This window comes from Gadus macrocephalus, chromosome 10 (genome assembly GCF_031168955.1).
Source record: "Gadus macrocephalus chromosome 10, ASM3116895v1".
NCBI classification, from domain to species: domain Eukaryota; kingdom Metazoa; phylum Chordata; class Actinopteri; order Gadiformes; family Gadidae; genus Gadus; species Gadus macrocephalus.
In genome coordinates, this window is record NC_082391.1 from 4,088,883 (window position 1) to 4,107,161 (window position 18,279).

At 44.9% G+C, this 18,279-nt stretch overlaps 1 protein-coding gene across 3 annotated transcripts; it reads right to left on the bottom strand.

The window, feature by feature from the left end:
• Positions 1-224: 224 nt before the first annotated feature.
• LOC132465477 (fibrinogen-like protein 1) lies at positions 225-15,504 on the bottom strand. Of its 3 annotated transcripts, none has more exons than XM_060062127.1 (7): positions 14,561-15,504; positions 4,989-5,172; positions 3,421-3,580; positions 2,116-2,210; positions 1,760-1,848; positions 1,112-1,302; positions 225-783 (listed from the first exon to the last, which is right to left on the bottom strand). In XM_060062127.1, the coding sequence occupies exons 1-7, from the start codon at positions 14,624-14,626 to the stop codon at positions 603-605; spliced, it is 966 nt and encodes a 321-aa protein (XP_059918110.1). In that variant the 5' UTR covers positions 14,627-15,504; the 3' UTR covers positions 225-602. The 3 variants fall into 3 exon arrangements, with proteins under 3 accessions (XP_059918110.1, XP_059918111.1, XP_059918109.1); XM_060062128.1 differs by lacking the exons at positions 3,421-3,580; positions 4,989-5,172 and adding exons at positions 11,000-11,161; positions 14,151-14,286 and having other exon boundaries at positions 14,561-15,503; XM_060062126.1 differs by lacking the exon at positions 14,561-15,504 and adding an exon at positions 5,628-7,192.
• Between the last annotated feature and the right edge of the window lie 2,775 nt (positions 15,505-18,279).

The window sequence follows — 18,279 nt, forward strand, 5'->3', positions numbered from 1 at the left end:
GTTTGTACCTGGAACCCGGCAACAACAAGGACCGGGTTGCCACAATACGTATTGTCAATATATTGATATAGATTATGTGTGCACAGATTGTCATTTTGTTACATTGAGATGAACACCCCATTATCAATGCAATCCTTTTGCCTGCACTGCACAGATGAAAAGTTAACCTTGAGAACATTGAGAGAAAATAAATCTGTGCTGCAATCGACAAGAATGATCAGAGGTGGCATATGAAAAGCTTGGCTTTATTTGCACTGGTCGTTGCATTTATTTTTTGGCTGGAATATGACTATTACAATTTTCAGAATTATTCTTGGCTCAGTATAGTGTGACCTGCTGATACAATGTTCTTAACTAAACTTAATCAGGTTCCCCTTCAGCGTTTGCACTCGGGAAGACTTTTTTAAACAACAAGCAAATGCAGTTGGCTCAAAACGTGTGCCCTTCATCCTCCTCCTCCTTCCTCGACGCTACTGCCTTCCTCAGACCCGAGTGTTCACCGTCGTTCGTCAAAGCCCATGAGGTTGTACTGTGAAAGGCTATGCACGTGTGCGTGTACAGAGAATCATCACGAGCCGGTCATTGAGCAGAAGCAGCCGGGGCTACACATAGTTCAGGTCGGAGAGGGGGTCCTCTTTGAAGTCAGCGGGTCGCAGCTTCATGACGGTGGTCTTGAGAGAATACCACCAGCCTCTCCAGGTGACCCATACCACGCCGTCGTCAGTGACAGCGCTGTAGGGACCACTCGGGTAGTAGAGTCCGTTAAGATGGGCTGAATGGCACCTTGAGGGAAGATGGATAGAGGAAGAGTTGGACAAGGGGTCAAATCTCGATTGGGAACTTGACACACATTATAAGGGAAATATGGCCATTAACCTAATAGGATTAGATGGGCCTGTTTGGTGTTCATTTGGAACATCTATCCTCCGTCTATCATATAACAGATCTAGTTATCTGAAATGGGAGCTGCAGGCAGGGTCTATAAACCAGGACTTTATGACTCTGTAATTATGAGTCATAACATGACTCATAATTCATAAAAACTCATAAAAACACAACTTCATTTGTTGAATGGTTTGCCAGGAAGTGGCCCCGGGCCTGAGCTCCTCACCGATTGAACCACCAGCCTCCCTTGTCCTCTTGGGCACACTTCCCCCCGGCGTAGTTGTCGTTGTCCCGGTCGTACGTGCTGAACTTCGCCCCCTGGTGGCTGGCCCAACCGGACACGCCCACCTGGTAGTTGCCAGACAGCGCGTCTCCGGCCGTGCCCGAGTAGGCTCCGAAGGACAGCCGGTAGTCGCTCTGCAGAAGAGCATTGGTTCGAAGTCTAAATGCAGCCTACATGGAAATGCATATGAGCACAATAGAGGCATCGGAGACACAGGTGTACTTTTAACCAGTTCAACGTCCTACCATCAGACCACAGCGCCGCCATTTTGAATTGTCACCACGGAGGTTTCTTGTTTAATAATGGAGTGTAGGTGCGTTCTTCAGTCGTTGCCAATCACAGCTCAAGTAAAACAAAGAAATGTAACGTTTTTAAATTGACTTGTGACGTAATCAGTTTTGCTCACATGACATAACCACAAGGCTTTTTAGTTTGAACAATACAATCAATACAATGATCTATTCGCTTTGGCTGAAACAAACCGGCCCAAACATATACTGCCGAGTGCCGAGCCAACATGCCCTGTTATATTGAAGTATATATTGTATAGTTTCAAACAACACTTCCACATTGATCCACCATCCATCCCACCTGCTCAGGTCCCAGTCTGAAGTTATTGTACTCAGCGTAGCTTTGGCTGCCCTCAAAGTCTCCCAGGATGATCCTCACAGAGTAGTTCCCTGTTTCACATAGAACAAGCCATTAGAAATACCTTCTGAAACACAAGAATCAATAGTTAGAATAGAATCAATAGTCTGAGTGGAAACCACTCAGAACTCACACAAAATAAACCAATTATCCTCGAAAGCAACTTACACAATATAATTAATAATATCCATAATCATCATAATGTTGATATATATACATATATATACACATATATATCCACACATATATATATATATACACACATATATATATATATATATATATATACATAAATATACCTTGGTCTGTAAGGTAATGTAGGTTTTCGTTTCCAAACCAGAACTCTCCAGCCCCTGACTTGTCTCCAAAGCCATTCTTATACTCAGTCCACGACCTGAGGGGGGGGGGGGGCGGAGGAAGTGAACGTCATAGTGATCAAAATAACAAAAACAAGCACCATTTAGTAACATTTTAATCCTATGCGATTGAAGTCATTTGAGTTGTTGCTTCTGTTATGTTACATGACTTCAATACTGGGTAGCGGTACCTGGTCCCAGAATCCAGCTACGTTCAAAAATACCAAAACTAATGTATTTTATACATTTGATTCTAAATGTATCACCAGTCCTGTGATAAATAGGGTAATTTGGTTAACTAGTGGTTGTAAATCCATTAAATGCGATGCTGTGCGGTGAATCAGTGTACTGCTGTCATTTAGAACAGACACAAGCCCATCAGAAGGTCTACACTTCATTAAAAGTCCTGAGCTGAAAGGAGATAATAGTTCCCTGTTGATGTGTAACCCTCCTCCTGAACTCGGGTTCAACTTGTCATTTTGTGATATTTAAAGAAAGCATAGTTTGAAGACAAGAGCAAAAGAGCAGAGGCATCAGAGCATTAGATACGGTGCTACTGGCACGGCGGATGAACTGAGAATCTCAAATCTAACAAAAAAGTTGTTTTTCCAAATGAATCCCATTTTTTGTCAGAAAATAACCATGAAACGACTATAAAATGACGGATCTGTTGTTTTGGTTCAGCACAACTGGAAACGGCAATTGCTTTTTTACCAAAAAAACCTTTGCAATACTGATGTGATCAGCATTGCATTTACAACACAGTGACACAACTTTTCCAACCTTGTTTCTGCCTCATAAACCCAAAGATGGCGGCTCTTACAATTAAACTCAATGAACCTTAATTAGGCCTACCAAACAATTTAACCCGACACTGAAATCCAAGCCTCATCCAACCAATTGAAATGCACCTAGGCCTAAATGCCATACATTTGTCATGTATGTGGTTGCTTGAGCACTGTCTATCAGGACTCAGGAGAGATAGAAGTGGGTCAGAAGACGAGTTGGTGTAAGGTGTGTCAACGTACTATCAGCTGTTTCCCCACACACTGGGAAAAAAAAAAATACATGCATGCAGAGCCTACATGATTGTACCCAAGATGGCAGAATTGCTTCTTCACCGCACTGTGATCAGCCGATCCTCAGAACAGAACACACAGCCTCTCCACGTTCACTCCTCAGCCTCACGCCCGCCGGCTCCTCTCACTCACATCACGTCATGAGCTCTCATGAGACGTAGAACTGCACCTGTTGAAGAGCTCCGAGCCGTCGAAACGTCTCTGCACGACCGTCCATCCCCCCCCGTCACTCATGTCGCAGTAGGCTTGCACTGGCGCCAGGCTGCCCCGGGGCCGGAGGCGGTAGAGACCGCTGGAGTTGGAACCAGAGGTGAACACATCGGCGCAGTCTGGAGCAGGACGCAAAGAGAGGACGTTGCATCTTTTACTTACAGAACTTACCGATTGTTTAATCTGACGGGTGAAAGCTGCTCATCAGACACAGTGGGCACTCTTTCTTATGGTGTGGGTTTTTAAGTAATTTAATTAATTACTTAATTGTTTTTAGTTACACTAAAACATGGGTTGCACTTCGCATTACATTGTCCTGTTACTGTGTGACGATAAACTTAAGTGCTGGGTAATACGCAATGTAGCGGCATGTATCAGCATTTACTAAATATGTCACAACGTTATGGAAAAGGATGTCTCTACAGTGTGGTTATGGTTAGACGTTACGGCGAAAGAGCGTACGCCACGTGCCCACTGCACCGTCAGTCAACGGACGTGGGAAGGCGTGGCTGACGGATGGGGGAGTAGTCTTTGCAGAGGCATCCGTCAGCCAATCAAATCGCTTCGCCGGGTTCTTCCCGCTTCTTCCTGCTTGTTGCGAGGCAAGATGACCCGCTTTCCAGTATCGTCAGAGCCCGAGTCGCGTCACAGTGCTTAAATTTGCATACGCGATCTGATTGGATGACGGAACCGTCGCTGCCGAAAAAGTTGAACATTTTTAAACTTTCTGACGCCCCGTGCCCACTACCTCCGTCAGTTGTCCGTTGCCCATTGACTTTGAATGGGGACGGTCACGCAATGCATTGTGGATCCGTCCGTTGACTTGGAGCGTTCGCCACCGTCAAAAAGTTGAAAAATGTTCAACTTTTTCGGCCGCGACGGATCCGTCATCCAATCAGATCGCGTATGCAAATTTAAGCACTGTGACGCGACTCGGGCTCTGACGATACTGGAAAGCGGGAAAGCGGGTCATCTTGCCTCGCAACAAGCAGGAAGAAGCGGGAAGAACCCGGCGAAGCGATTTGATTGGCTGACGGTTGCCTCTGCAAAGACTACTCCCCCATCCGTCAGCCACGCCTTCCCACGTCCGTTGACTGACGGTGCAGTGGGCACGAGGCGTGACGGTGGCGAACGCCCCGTGCCCACACGACGCGCAATGCATTGTGGATCCGTCCGTTCAGTTGGAGCGTTCGCCACCGTCAGAAAGTTGAAAAATTTTCAACTTTTTCGGCAGCGACGGTTCCGTCATCCAATCAGATCGCGTATGCTTGGGCTTGGCTGACGTATGCCTCTGCAAAGACTACTCCCCCATCCGTCAGCCACGCCTTCCCACGTCCGTTGACTGACGGTGCAGTGGGCACGAGGCGTTACGCGTAGGGTCAGAGCTGTTCCGTAACGCCATTAAATATCACGGACATGTAACAGGTTGTTTCGTTGCTCATCACAATACGTACAAATCCCACTGTAACAAGTACACTGAGGTAAAGGGTTTGGTCGGGGGTTAAGAATGCAGCAGGATCCCCTAACCTCTGTGAGGGGGGTCCCCAGCAGCCGGGTCCCCCTGTGCCGGGGTCTGGTCCTTGTGGGGGGTCTGGGGCCGGCTTAGCAGCTGCAGCCTGTTCAGGAGAACCTCCTGTTTCTGCACTCGGCTCTTCAGGAACCGCTCCCGTGCCTCAAGCAGGGCCAGCTCCTCGGCACAACTGTCTGGAGTCTACTCACACACACACACACACACACACACACACACACACACACACACACACACACACACACACACACGCTCACAAACACACAAACACGCAAACGTACTCACACACGTGATCATACTCACCAAAATGAAAAGACACACAAAAATGATAGTCTATTTTATTTTGATAGCTATTTAATAATTCTTAAAAAGAGATGGATAACACTCTTTTATTTGATTCCATTTAGCAGTTTATGCAAAAATGATACAGAATGTGTGCATGTATAAATCGACATATTCATACAAATCAATTGAAGATCAATTCTTCCTGGTAGCTGATGAGGCATTCAATCGTGAATAATCCGACCTCAATGCAGTCGTGAGTGTCAGATTGCATTGCCTTGTTGGAGTAATACATAAATACTATAGATAAAACACATCAAATAAGGAGGGAAAATGTCATCCAAAGCAATACTTACAGCCAGAGCTGGGGCTGCAGCTGCCATCAGCATCACTCCTACGATGAGGCATGTCCGGAGTGCCATCCCGTGTCTCCTGAGAGTCCCAGAAGTACAACAGTGCACCAGTACAAATAAGAGCGCCTGTGGGTTTTCCTGTTGAAACTATGCAATTCTAATGAGTAAACTCAAAGTTTCTGTTCAGTCAATCCTCCTTGACGTATTTTGTGTAAATGCAGTGTATAAGTCCATTTAATCCTCCTTGGTGTCTTTGTTCCAGGGAGAAGCAATGTTCTGAGATGAAGGTGTTCCTCTCTACGAGGTAGCAGGCGAACTGAAGGAATACCGGATTGTTCACGGCTATAAATCAGAACTGGGGGGAGCTGGTTCAGGAGAGCGGTTATGAACCAGTGATGGGAGGATGTGCTATGCATTACAACAGAACAGAAGGGAAAGATAGAGAGCGTGTCTTCACTGTCCATTCCCCTTGCTCTTCTACTCAAACACGGAGATGTTTTGTGTGTGAGTGTGCAACAATAAAAAGTGTGCCTTGCTCAAGGAATGGATGGAATATTATTGCTCTCAAGACGTTATAAGTTCAAACATCTTAGGGTAAGTGAGGATGGTCTGGACGTAAAAATAATTGTTAATTCATCGGGCGTTCCAGCAAATATTGCTCTACACCACAAAAATCCTTTATTTGGTGTTATTGCAAAAACATTACATTCCCTCGCATCAGTCTACTGTTCCCTCCCTCCTCCTCCAAATGCCAGCTGTGGACAGACTTTCCATTCCTTCAGCCAAACTACTGACCCAGGTACCAACGGTTGCTTCTGGTAAACACATCACTCACATGTCTGTGAACATATCATTGGAGCAAGGGATTCAGGAAACATTTCAGCATTATCGATTATAATGGATTTGAAGTTAATGCTTAATTTCATTCTAACAAGCTGGCTATCAGGAATGATAGGTGAAGGTTATAGACGCAAAACATTAAAATACACAGCACTCAAATAAATGTTGCAATGACCAGAACGATTAATCCAAATCTTAAATATACACGCTATGCCCCCTAGGTTGCTGCCACAATCAATCAAGGTGACTTTTACTCCACAAGGACCTGGATGGTGGTAATGGAAAACGTATTATCCAGAGGTTGATTGACATGACTATGAGACATGACTATGAGATATGTTTATGGCCCTCCATGCTGCAATGCAGGAGATCTCCCAGAGTGTGTGTGGAGATGGCTGGTTCACCCATCCCCAGAGTCCAATCAGTCTGACTCTAGCTAGGTGAGGCTGCTTAAACCAGCCAACATCCACACAAATTAAATGTCTTTATGATGACATTAAATGTGATATATCTAAACTTTCTACCTGCAAAGACTTCAATTGACTGAATTCCATTTCCATCACCACCATCAAAATTTCAATTAATTGGCAATTAAGCTTTTCCAAAACCGCGTGTCCCTTCTCTTTTTGTAAGGAGGACTGGAGGAATTTGATTATTAATGGAGACTGTCACAAGGCTGCTGATTGGCCGATGTTTGATAATTGTCATGGAGATGTATTTGTGGCACGTTGCCATAGTGACGTGTGTTAGGAGTATTTTCTGCATCAGGGCATCCAGGAGAAGAATTGATTGTTCCGGCACAGGGTCTGATTATCATTAGGCGCTTATTATCATCAGGAAGCCCCAATGCTCTAAGGTCTTACAGGCCTATTCAACTAGCGGCCCGTGGGCCAAATGTGGCCCCTCTTAATTTTTTTCTGGCCCGCAAGAGGTTGCATGCAAAAAATAAATAAAATAAAGGAGAAACATAGTTGCATGCAAATCAGGTTTCTGTGTGTAGCCGGTGATACTAGCCAGTATCAGTACCCCACAATCAGGAACTGGCATCACTTATTCTGACAATGTTTGGCTCAACCGATACGTTTGAGTCTAGCTTTTCTCATATGAATGCCATCAGAACAAGGGCACGTTGCTCCATGACCTATAAGAAGCTGCATGAGTGTCTCAGGATGAGCCAAACTAGGCAACCAAGGCAGTCTTTCTCACTGACTCACTGGCTCAAAATGTCTCATATGTACAGTAGTTCTGTTTTGTGATGATTCAAACAACATTGTTGAATTCTAAATACGTGAGAACAAAATCTTTTATAATGATACGATTAAAGTGAAGAAGGAAGGAATGCGTCTGACAAGTTGATTCCATGTAGTAGTACTATATATATTACAGGCATGAAAACGGGTCAGGGGTGAAAAAGGTGAGAAGGATATTATCCCTCTTGGGGGGTCCGGGGGGTCCTCCCCTGGTAGAAAAATTTGAATATTCCATATTTTTTATTGGCAAAAACACACAATACATAACACAAAAATTAAACACTTGTCAATACTCTCAGAACCAGATCTCATTTTTTCTTCTTTGCCTGGACCACCAGTGTCTCCAAGGCCCGCTTTCGCTGTTTGGCCACATGTCTCAGCCTCGCCCTTTTCTCTTCTTCAGCAGACTGTTTCTTGGCCTGCTGAGCACTGCCAGATGCTTGGGAGCCATACTTGCTCTGTTGTTGCTGCTTTTCTTCCTGATTCATCTTCTACTGGCGTTTGTATGTGGCTGCTGCAGAGTTGATGTTCTTGCATAGTGTTCTGTCCACCTCCCCGAACTTCACATCCTCCATTCTGTAGAGCTGCATGGCTGTCTTCCCCCTGGACTGCAGGGTGTACTTGACCGTCTGGATTGCATTAAATGTTGGTACATTCATGTTGCCACTCCTTTGGTCAATTACATCATTCATCCAACTAAAAGAAGACTCAACCCTGGGTCCGTGAAAGATGGAGAGGCAACATTTAACCATCGCACTCAGGGAGGGGTACTTATCTGGCTTGTCAAAGACATGACCCCACCACTCAACAATGCACTCTCCCTCCTTGAAACTGGGGATGGTCAGGTCAACATTGAACTGCACAAGTTCTCTCTGGATGTCCTGGTCTGCTGGCAATAGGTGCCGCAGCATACCACTCAGCCTGCCAAGAAATGGTTGAGAATTTGAAATCAGTTTAAGGACATGAGGAAACAAAAATCCAAAAGTACCTGGTAATATGGCAAAAAAAAAAAAAATGTTATTCTTACCTCTTCAACTGGATGGTTGCCTGTGAGTGGCCTCTCAGAAGAGGGTCCAGAGCAAACAGGGCTGTAAGAGTCGGACTGGCCAAGGGGAGCTTCTTCTGGAGGTATGCTGCAGTGGTGATGTAGGCTTTCCTGACGTCTGCTAGGAATGGCACCAACAGCTGACACAAAACACCAAAAACTGACCATTATTTTAAGTCTCAAAAACTATTGAGAAAAAAGGTGATGCAGGTGATGCGGGGTATTTACAGCATGATTGGGATTCTGGCTCCTGAACATGTCAGCCTCCTGTCCCACATAGACCTCCTTGGAGGGCAGCAGCATATGATCCTCCAGGACCATCTCCCTCAGAGCACTGGGAGACAGCTATGTAAGGGAAGTAATTAATTGGAGTAATACCTTAAGTGCCTTTCAAAAGACCCCAGGTTGCTTAACAAGAAAGGAAACACTCAACTGATAGCACAGACAACAGTAAAAATAGGGATAAAATCAATAATATATACTAAAGTAGGTAGAGTGGGTGTGAGGAGGAGTTAATTACCTGAGTAATGTGTTCGGCCTTCACAAAGCAAGCCATGAAGGCCAGGAACAGCTCAAGCTGCCGATCGTGAAGTTTGTGAACCAATGTCTGGCTACTCTGTGTATGTAAAACAAATTCGGCAACACTTTATAACTATCCGTTATAACCAGTTAATAGATCATAAGTAAACTGTTAATTAATGAGTTATTAATGACTTGTTAAGTGTTTGTTAAGGATTTATAATCATCCTTGTAGATAGTTAATAGATCATTAATAAACTGTTAGTTAATGAGTTATAAATGACTTGTTAACAGCATGTCAATGATTTATAACTATACCGTATAAATTAGTAATAGATCATGAACAAGCTATTAGTGAATTACTTACTAATGACTTGTTCAGTATCAGTTATTAGTTTATGCATGTTATTGGGACGTTATTCTAAAGTTGCAACTATTCCTCATTTATTAACTGTAAGTAAATGAGGAATAGTTGCAACTTTAGAATAACGTCCCAGTAACATACATAAGCTAATAACTAATACGTAACTCACACTTTACAGATCAGTTGTTAATAGTTTGTTAACCATCTACTAATACCAGTGAAACTTTGTAGAACAGCAAATGGGCGGAACAAGTTCAAGGTACAGAAATCTGACGTTATATTTAAAACTGATCCCGAGCGAGTTCGCTCTGCACGGCTGGCGGCATGTGGGCGTATGCTCGCCGAGACAGGCTCTCGATATCGTTGGCCAGGGCCCGCAGCGTCTCCCCCGGCTTCCTGCGCCTATTACAGAGTTCCGGCTTCGTGTGGACGGAAGGCCGAACCGTACAAGACCTTTGCGGTTTCGCCATGAAATCGGCTTCGTGTGGACGGGGCCTCAATGAACCTGAGGCCCCGTCCACACGAAGCCGAAACAGGCGAAACCGTTACGGTTTCGATCTATCCGGTTTCGCAGTATCTCCGTAAAGACGAAGCCAAGCGAAACCGGGTAGATCTGTAGAAACGCTGTAGTACACATTCCAGGCCCATAAGGAGCGCTGCTTCTGCTACAGAAATCCTTGTTGTTGTGAGTTCTGAGACTCCGCGGGCTTAACAGTCATTGGCTAGAGGGTCGAGGGGTGGGGCAATGACGTCATGGTTTACGGTTTCAGTCGGTTTCAGGCGTCCACACGAATCAAAAACGAAACCGGGTAGATTTGAAACCACCTCCGAGGGTGGTTTCAGAAGTTTGCGGTTTCGGTCAGCGGATTCACCGGCTTCGTGTGGACGGAAGGCCGAACCGTACAAGACCTTTGCGGTTTCGCCATGAAATCGGCTTCGTGTGGACGGGGCCTTAATTAGGCTTACCAAACAATTTAACCCGACACTGAAATCCAAGCCTCATCCAACCAATTGAAATGCACCTAAATGCCATACATTTGTCATGTATGTGGTTGCTTGAGCACTGTCTATCAGGACTCAGGAGAGAAAGAAGTGGGTCAGAAGACGAGTTGGTGTAAGGTGTGTCGACGCCTACTATCAGCTGTTTCCCCACACACTGGGGAAGAAAAACATGCATGCAGAGTACATGATTGTACCCAAGGTGGCAGCATCGCTTCTTCACCACACTGTGATCAGCAGATCCTCAGAAAAGAACACGCAGCCTCTCCACGTTCACTCCTCAGACTCACGCCCGTCGGCGTGAGTCGCCTCTCAATCACACCACGTCATGAGCCCTCACTCAGACGTAGAACTGCACCTGTTGAAGAGCTCCGAGCCGTCGATCCGTCTCTGTACGACCGTCCATCCCCCCCCGTCACTCATGTCACAGTATAGGCTTGCACCGGCGCCGGGCTGCCCAATGGCCGGATTTCGTAGAGACCGCTGGATTTGGAACCAGAGGTGAACACATCTGCGCAATCTGGAGCAGGACGCAAAGAGAGGAGGTTGCATCTTTTACTTACAGAACTTACCAATTGTTTAATCTGACGGGTGAAAGCTTCTCATCAGACACAGTGGGCAGGCACTCTTTCTTATGGTGTGGGTTTTTAATTAATTTAATTAATTACTTAATTGTTTTGTAGTTACACTAAAACATGGGTTGCACTTCGCATTACATTGTCCTGTTACAGTGTGACGATAAAAGTAGGTGCTGGGTACGCAATGTAGCGGCATGTACTAGCATTTACTTAAAGGTTGGGTATGCGATTTGCGAAACGCCAGCAGATTTTGAAAACACACAACTCAAATGGTCCTACCCCCTCTCCTTCAACGCTGAATCTGACTCCACCCATTCCAAGTACCTGGACGCGCAATCATGCACGAGCGCGAACAGAGATGCGCGAGAGCGAGCCAGGCTAGCGTAGGTTTTCGTTTAACAACATGGCACTACATTCAGCTGTAAGTTGCACCCAGTAGGCTACCGCGGGAAGTAGGGGTGCTGGGGGTGCTGCAACACCCCCTGTCCGAGGCCCTGTCTTATCACAGAAAACGATCATTTCTAAAAACTCCGGCCAAAGTGGAGATTTCTGAAAACGCCGGTTACGTGTTGTCGTGTCAACGGGGAGAAACGGGATTTTAGGTTCTGAAGCGTCACATTATGCACCAGGATGTGAGCGCCCGCTGTACCGTATTGGTCCGAATATAAACACAAACCCCATTGTAAGACGACCTATATTTGGAAAAAAGATTTGAAGACCAGATCTTGTTTTTATGAATAAATAAATTGTATTCATTGAAATAATACACGAAAATAAAAAGGGATAGAATAAAACACTGCATTGCCACTAAACAGTAGTGCAAATAGGCCGTACTGATGTGTAGGCCTACACCAAAGACTATAGAGTGGCGAAGTCACGCCCCTTCCGGTAGGGCTCATGGGACCTATGAGATCGAAAAATATGAATGGGTGTCAATGGAGAGAAAATAATTATTTTCTGGTCCCAGTCTTTATATGCCCTGGATTACACATCTGTTGTTTGTGGATTTAAATGATAATTTTTCATGCAAAGAAAACTAAAAATGTTCGTGAAGAAGTTTGATAATTTTAGGTTTTATGTGAGGCCGCTTTGTGAACTACAGCTCTTCGCTCCTCTCGACGCATATGATATACGTCACCACACCCGCCCTTGGAACTCGGCACAGAGATGGCGATCTCTCTGCCCCACTTCACCGCTTTTTCCAAGGGGAGGATAAAAGCATCGAAAGAGGTGAAAACCATTATAAATCGGGGCACGTGCAGAGTTTCAGTTATGCCGATGGGAAGATTGTCGGTCTTCTCCACGCCAGTCGCAGGGAGCGTGACGTCACATACGAGCCGTGTAGTCGTTGTGTTTTCTCTACAGCCTTCATCTGAACAATTGCACAATAAACGGTCGAACTCTTTGCATGAAAAATTATCCTTTAAATCCACAAACAACATATGTGTAATCCAGGGCATATAAAGACCGGGACCAGAAAATAATTATTTTCTCTCCATTGACACCCATTCATATTTTTCGATCTCATAGGTCCCATGAGCCCTACCGGAAAGGGCGTGACTTCGCCACTCTATTCCTGACACTCCTCTGCCCCGCTGTGTTCGCTCTGGCTGTGGTCGCTCCGCACTGTTTCGGCCCGTGGCAAAGCGAGTCTGACCTAGTGCTGAAAAAAGGTTATATGAAAAAGTGTGAGGGTAGCGGTGGTGCGCTAAACTTGTTCTGTGAGCAGCTGGATGTGAACCATGGTGTGAAGGAAGTGAACACAACGATCGATTTTCAACTGTGCGCGCATTCACTGGTGTAATTGAGCTGCGCTGCTATATATCTTTTTTATCAATGTAACGAGTTGCGAGTCTAGTGCAGGCTGAGTTGTTTTTTTCCAGCACCCCCTGCTGAGAATACGTTCTCGCGGCTATGGTTGCACCAGATGTTATAAACATTAAACGGTCACATAAATAATTACTATTTTTAGAAAATGTATGTTTGTTTCATATAATTGTATTGGAAGTCCTGGTTTTCACTAGGGTTGCCGCGGTGTGGAAATGTTCACACCGAGTAATACACTCGTCTCAACACCGGTATTACCGAGTATAAACGGTATAAACTCTGAAACTAGGTCAACCGCCACATAAGCATCGGTTTTTAGACCCTTCTCGTCCTTCAGTTGCCGCAGACGTTTGAAAGCAGCGCCTAGGATTATTCTTGATTTCAGTTTTTCTCTTTCAGCGTTTTTATTATCAATTACTCTCTGAAAAAGAGTCTTCCTTCTCTTTGCTGGCGGTGGTGGTGGTGGTGGGGATGGTGGCGTCTTGTCTGCCATGGAAATTGTCTTCTACTGCTAGGTCCAAATGTGGATTAACTAGTTCCAGTAGCTACCGCAGGATAACAACAAACAGGAGCTTGCTCTGGGTCACGAGCTCTGGGTCACGAGTACTGCACGAAGGGGTCGCGCGCGGGGCGCGGGGGAGGGGGAGTGCAGTACGACCGTTTGATTGACGTACTTACTGTCCAATGCAACGAGGTGGCAATCCAAATGATTGGCTGGAGTTTTTCGAGCCCTGCCCGTTCCACAGATGATTGACTTGTTTAATTTTCATGTCAGTACTTCTAACTCGGTGGCTGTAAGCGGGTTATGATAAGGATTTAAAGTAATTTTGCAAAAATTGCCAAAAAAGCGAATTCCGTACCCAACCTTTAATATGTCACAACGTTATGGAAAAGCATGTCCCTACAGTGTGTGGTTATGGTTAGACGTTACGGCGAAAGAGTGCGTTATGTGTAGGGTTAGGGCTGTTCCGTAACGCCATTAAATATCACGGACATGTAACAGGTTGTTTCGTTGCTCATCACAATACGTACAAATCCCACTGTAAAAAGTACACTGCGGTAAAGGGTTTGGTCGGGGTTAAGGATGCAGCAGGATCCCCTAACCTCTGTGAGGGGGGTCCTTTGGGCACAGCAACTGCAGCCTGTTCAGGAGATCCTCCTGTTTCTGCACTCGGTACTTCAGGTACCTCTCCCGCGCCTGAAGCAGGAGCAGCTCCTCGGCACAACTGGCTGGATCTTGCTACGCGCACACACACACACACACACACACACACACACACACACACACACACATGAACAGACACACAAAAATTATAGTCTATTTTACATATATACATAAAAATAAATTGAAGATCAATTTTTCCTGGTAGCTGATGAGGCATTCAATCGTGAATAATACGACCTCAATGCAGTTGTGAGTGTCAGATTGCATTGCCTTGTTGGAGCAATACATAAATACTATGCATAAAACAAATCAAATAATGAGGGAAAATGTCATCCAAAGCAATACTTACAGCCAGAGCTGGGGCTGCAGCTGCCATCAGCATCACTCCTACGATGAGGCATGTCCGGCCTGCCATCCCGTGTCTCCTGAGAGTCCCAGAAGTACAACAGTGCACCAGTACAAATAAGAGCGCCTGTGGGTTTTCCTGTTGAAACTATGCAATTCTAATGAGTAAACTCAAAGTTTCTGTTCAGTCAATCCTCCTTGACGTATTTTGTGTAAATGCAGTGTATAAGTCCATTTATTCCTCTTTGGAGTCTTTGTTCCAGGGAGAAGCAATGTTCTGAGATGAAGGTGTTCCTCTCTACGAAGTAGCAGGCGAACTGAAGGAATACCGGATTGTTCACGGCTATAAATCAGAACTGGGGGGAGCTGGTTCAGGGGAGTGGTTCTGAACCAGTGATGGGAGGATGTGCTTTGCATTACAACAGAACATGGACATTTATAAATGTGTTATTGCAAAAACATTACATTCCCTCGTATCAGTCTGCTGTTCCCTCCCTCATCCTCCAAATGCCAGCTGTGGACAGACTTTCCATTCTTTCAGCCAAACTACTGACCCAGGTACCAACGGTTGCTTCTGGTAAACACATCACTCACATGTCTGTGAACATATCATTGGAGCAAGGGATTCAGGAAACATTTCAGCATTATCGATTATAATGGATTTGAAGTTAATGCTTAATTTCATTCTAACAAGCTGGCTATCAGGAATGATAGGTGAAGGTTATAGACGCAAAACATTAAAATACACAGCACTCAAATAAATGTTGCAATGACCAGAACGATTAATCCAAATCTTAAATATACACGCTATGCCCCCTAGGTTGCTGCCACAATCAATCAAGGGGACTTTTACTCCATACAAGGACCTGGATGGTGGTAATGGAAAACGTATTATCCAGAGGTTGATTGACTATAGACATGACTATGAGACATGACTGTGAGATATGTTTATGGATATGTTTATGGATCTCCCAGAGTGTGTGTGGAGATGGCTGGTTCACCCATCCCCAGAGTCCAATCAGTCTGACTCTAGCTAGGTGAGGCTGCTTAAACCAGCCAACATCCACACAAATTAAATGTCTTTATGATGACATTAAATGTGATATGTCTAAATTTTCTACATGCAAAGACTTCAATTGACTGAATTCCATTTCCATCACCACCATCAAAATTTCAATTAATTGGCAATTAAGCTTTTCCAAAACCGCGTGTCCCTTCTCTTTTTGTAAGGAGGACTGGAGGAATTTGATTATTAATGGAGACTGTCACAAGGCTGCTGATTGGCCGATGTTTGATAATTGTCATGGAGATGTATTTGTGGCACGTTGCCATAGTGACGTGTGTTAGGAGTATTTTCTGCATCAGGGCATCCAGGAGAAGAATGGATTGTTCCGGCACAGGGTCTGATTATCATTAGGCGCTTATTATCATCAGGAACCCCCAATGCTCTAAGGTCTAAGCAATATATATAATACATATATAATATAATTAAATTAATAAGGAGCGATTTGTAAATTGATCATAATTGGAGATAGCGTATGTTACCTCCTCGAAAGAATATGACTTAAACAAAAGGACTTGTGTAACATCTTTATATTGACAGTGATACTGGTGAATACTAACAGGTTCACATTGTAAGTACAGAGAGAACTGACACTCCGAGAGCATCATCATCGCTTTCATCTGCTTCATATTCCTCGTCTTCCCGGCCCCTGGGAACACCACAAATTCATATTTCCAATATTTGTATCTAGATTTGAAGGGGGATGAACATGCACTTGAATGACTACATAAAAGTTTTTATTAATATCATTATTTACTCACCTTGAGATTACTGAGGGGTTTTGGCTGCTGGTCTACTTCCTCTTAGTCAGAGCTCTGTCGACCCTCTCTACACAAACAACGTAACAAGTGTAGTCATTAAGCAGACAGACATTGTGATGTTTTTGCACTGAAACAAGGACTGCACTTAATTTCGTTGTACTTTACGTTACAATGACAATAAAGATATTCTATCACGGATGGGCGCCAGACACCCAACATAGCCCTCTGTTCAGTCCCACAACACAAGTCAACACTACAGCATGATACTGATAACATGGACGTGCTTTGTTTACCGTCCGTCCCCAGCGTTGGTTTGACCTCTGACGCCTCAGGGTCGTCTGGTTGCTCGTCGTCTGACTTCTTATAGTAGTAATCTTGATTTGGTGGTCCAAACCTCTGGAACCACACACACACACACACACACACACACACACACACACACACACACACACACACACACACACACACACACACACACACACACACACACACACACACACACACACACACACACGCACACACGCATAGGTCACACACACACACACACACACACACGTGTGCACACACAAACACACACACACTCAATGAGACGTTTGACTCTGGACTATACTGTTATATTTGAGGTTGAATGGTACCGTTGTGCACGCACCACGTCAGGCCACATGAAGCTGATGAAGAGGATGGCGGGCAGGCCGACGACAAAGACATAGACCCCCAGGAGCCAGGGGCGCTTCTGCACGGCCAGCAGAAGGCTCCCTATCCATTCGGCCTACGTGACCAACACACACACGCACGCACACACACGCACACAGAAACACAGACACCACATGCCAATCCGAGATCAGCAGTGGAACATTTTACACAATTACACAATAAAAGTCCTTCCTAGTATATCTTGGTAGGCGGTGAAGAGTAAACAGTGAAGAGTGCATTCTGAGTTCTAGGTGGAAGTGAGTTCTAAATGTCACTATATGGATTCTTTTTTTTTCTTAGATCCCGATCTGTGTTTCAAACTAAAGCACAACAACGTCTTCTTTCCTTTTTACAACTGCTACAGTTGTAATGTTGTGAAAACTACTACAAGTTTGGACTATTTATTATTCATTGGTTTATTTGTTATGGGCAGAATACATTAAAACAAATGATGTTAATGTTTCAGAGTGAACTGGAAATGCTAGTTTCCTGGACAGGAAATACATCAAAATACATTATATCAAATAATAAACCTTGTGGACAGACAGGACCTGCATCAATAAGGGAAAGACGCACGTTGGGAGAGAATACATGGACTATATACAGCAGACATAAAACACACAGCAACAGTAAACAAGAGTCGGGACTCTAGGGGTTTACTGAGTGCATCGCTGCGTCTGAGTGATAAAACATCGCAGAGAATGAGCGATGTGTGCTGCAGTGACGGCTGGTGGCTGGTCAATTGGTCCATTCCTGGGATTCTGTTACGGGGATCATCGGAAAGTGCTGTGGGTCTAATAGTTCCCTGGCAATCCCTTTCTAACCGTGGCCCCGTGGATCAAGAATCAAGTAGTTTGTAATCAAGACGTGAGACGTGAGAGAGATCACGTTTGCCAGCCAACAGGTTGGAGAATTATGCCGCGGTGAATCTTGATGTGCTGTGTCTTTATCGTTTGTTAAATAGTGATTCACCATGTAAATGCCCTTGAACCACCTTTGCGTGAAAGACTTTCAAAGCCGTACCGGTTGAGCAGCAGAGGCAGGTGCCACACCAGCCAGAGTCAGGCATAGCAGAAGAACAGCATGCTCCATCCCTGTCCAAACACACACACACACGCACACGCACACACACACCCGCTAGCGCTGTGTGTGACCACAAGCCTGTCACTGACAATGACCTGTATAGAAAACATTCATTGGAAGATA

Coding starts and splice junctions, on each gene's coding strand:
- LOC132465477 (XM_060062127.1), bottom strand. CDS start 14,626: ATGGCAGGCCGGACATGCCTCATCGTAGGAGTGATGCTGATGGCAGCT. Junction 5,173..14,560: donor CTGCAGCCCCAGCTCTGGCT/GTAAGTATTGCT, acceptor GTGTGTGAGTAG/ACTCCAGACAGTTGTGCCGA. Junction 1,849..2,115: donor ACATTACCTTACAGACCAAG/GTATATTTATGT, acceptor TATGTGAAACAG/GGAACTACTCTGTGAGGATC.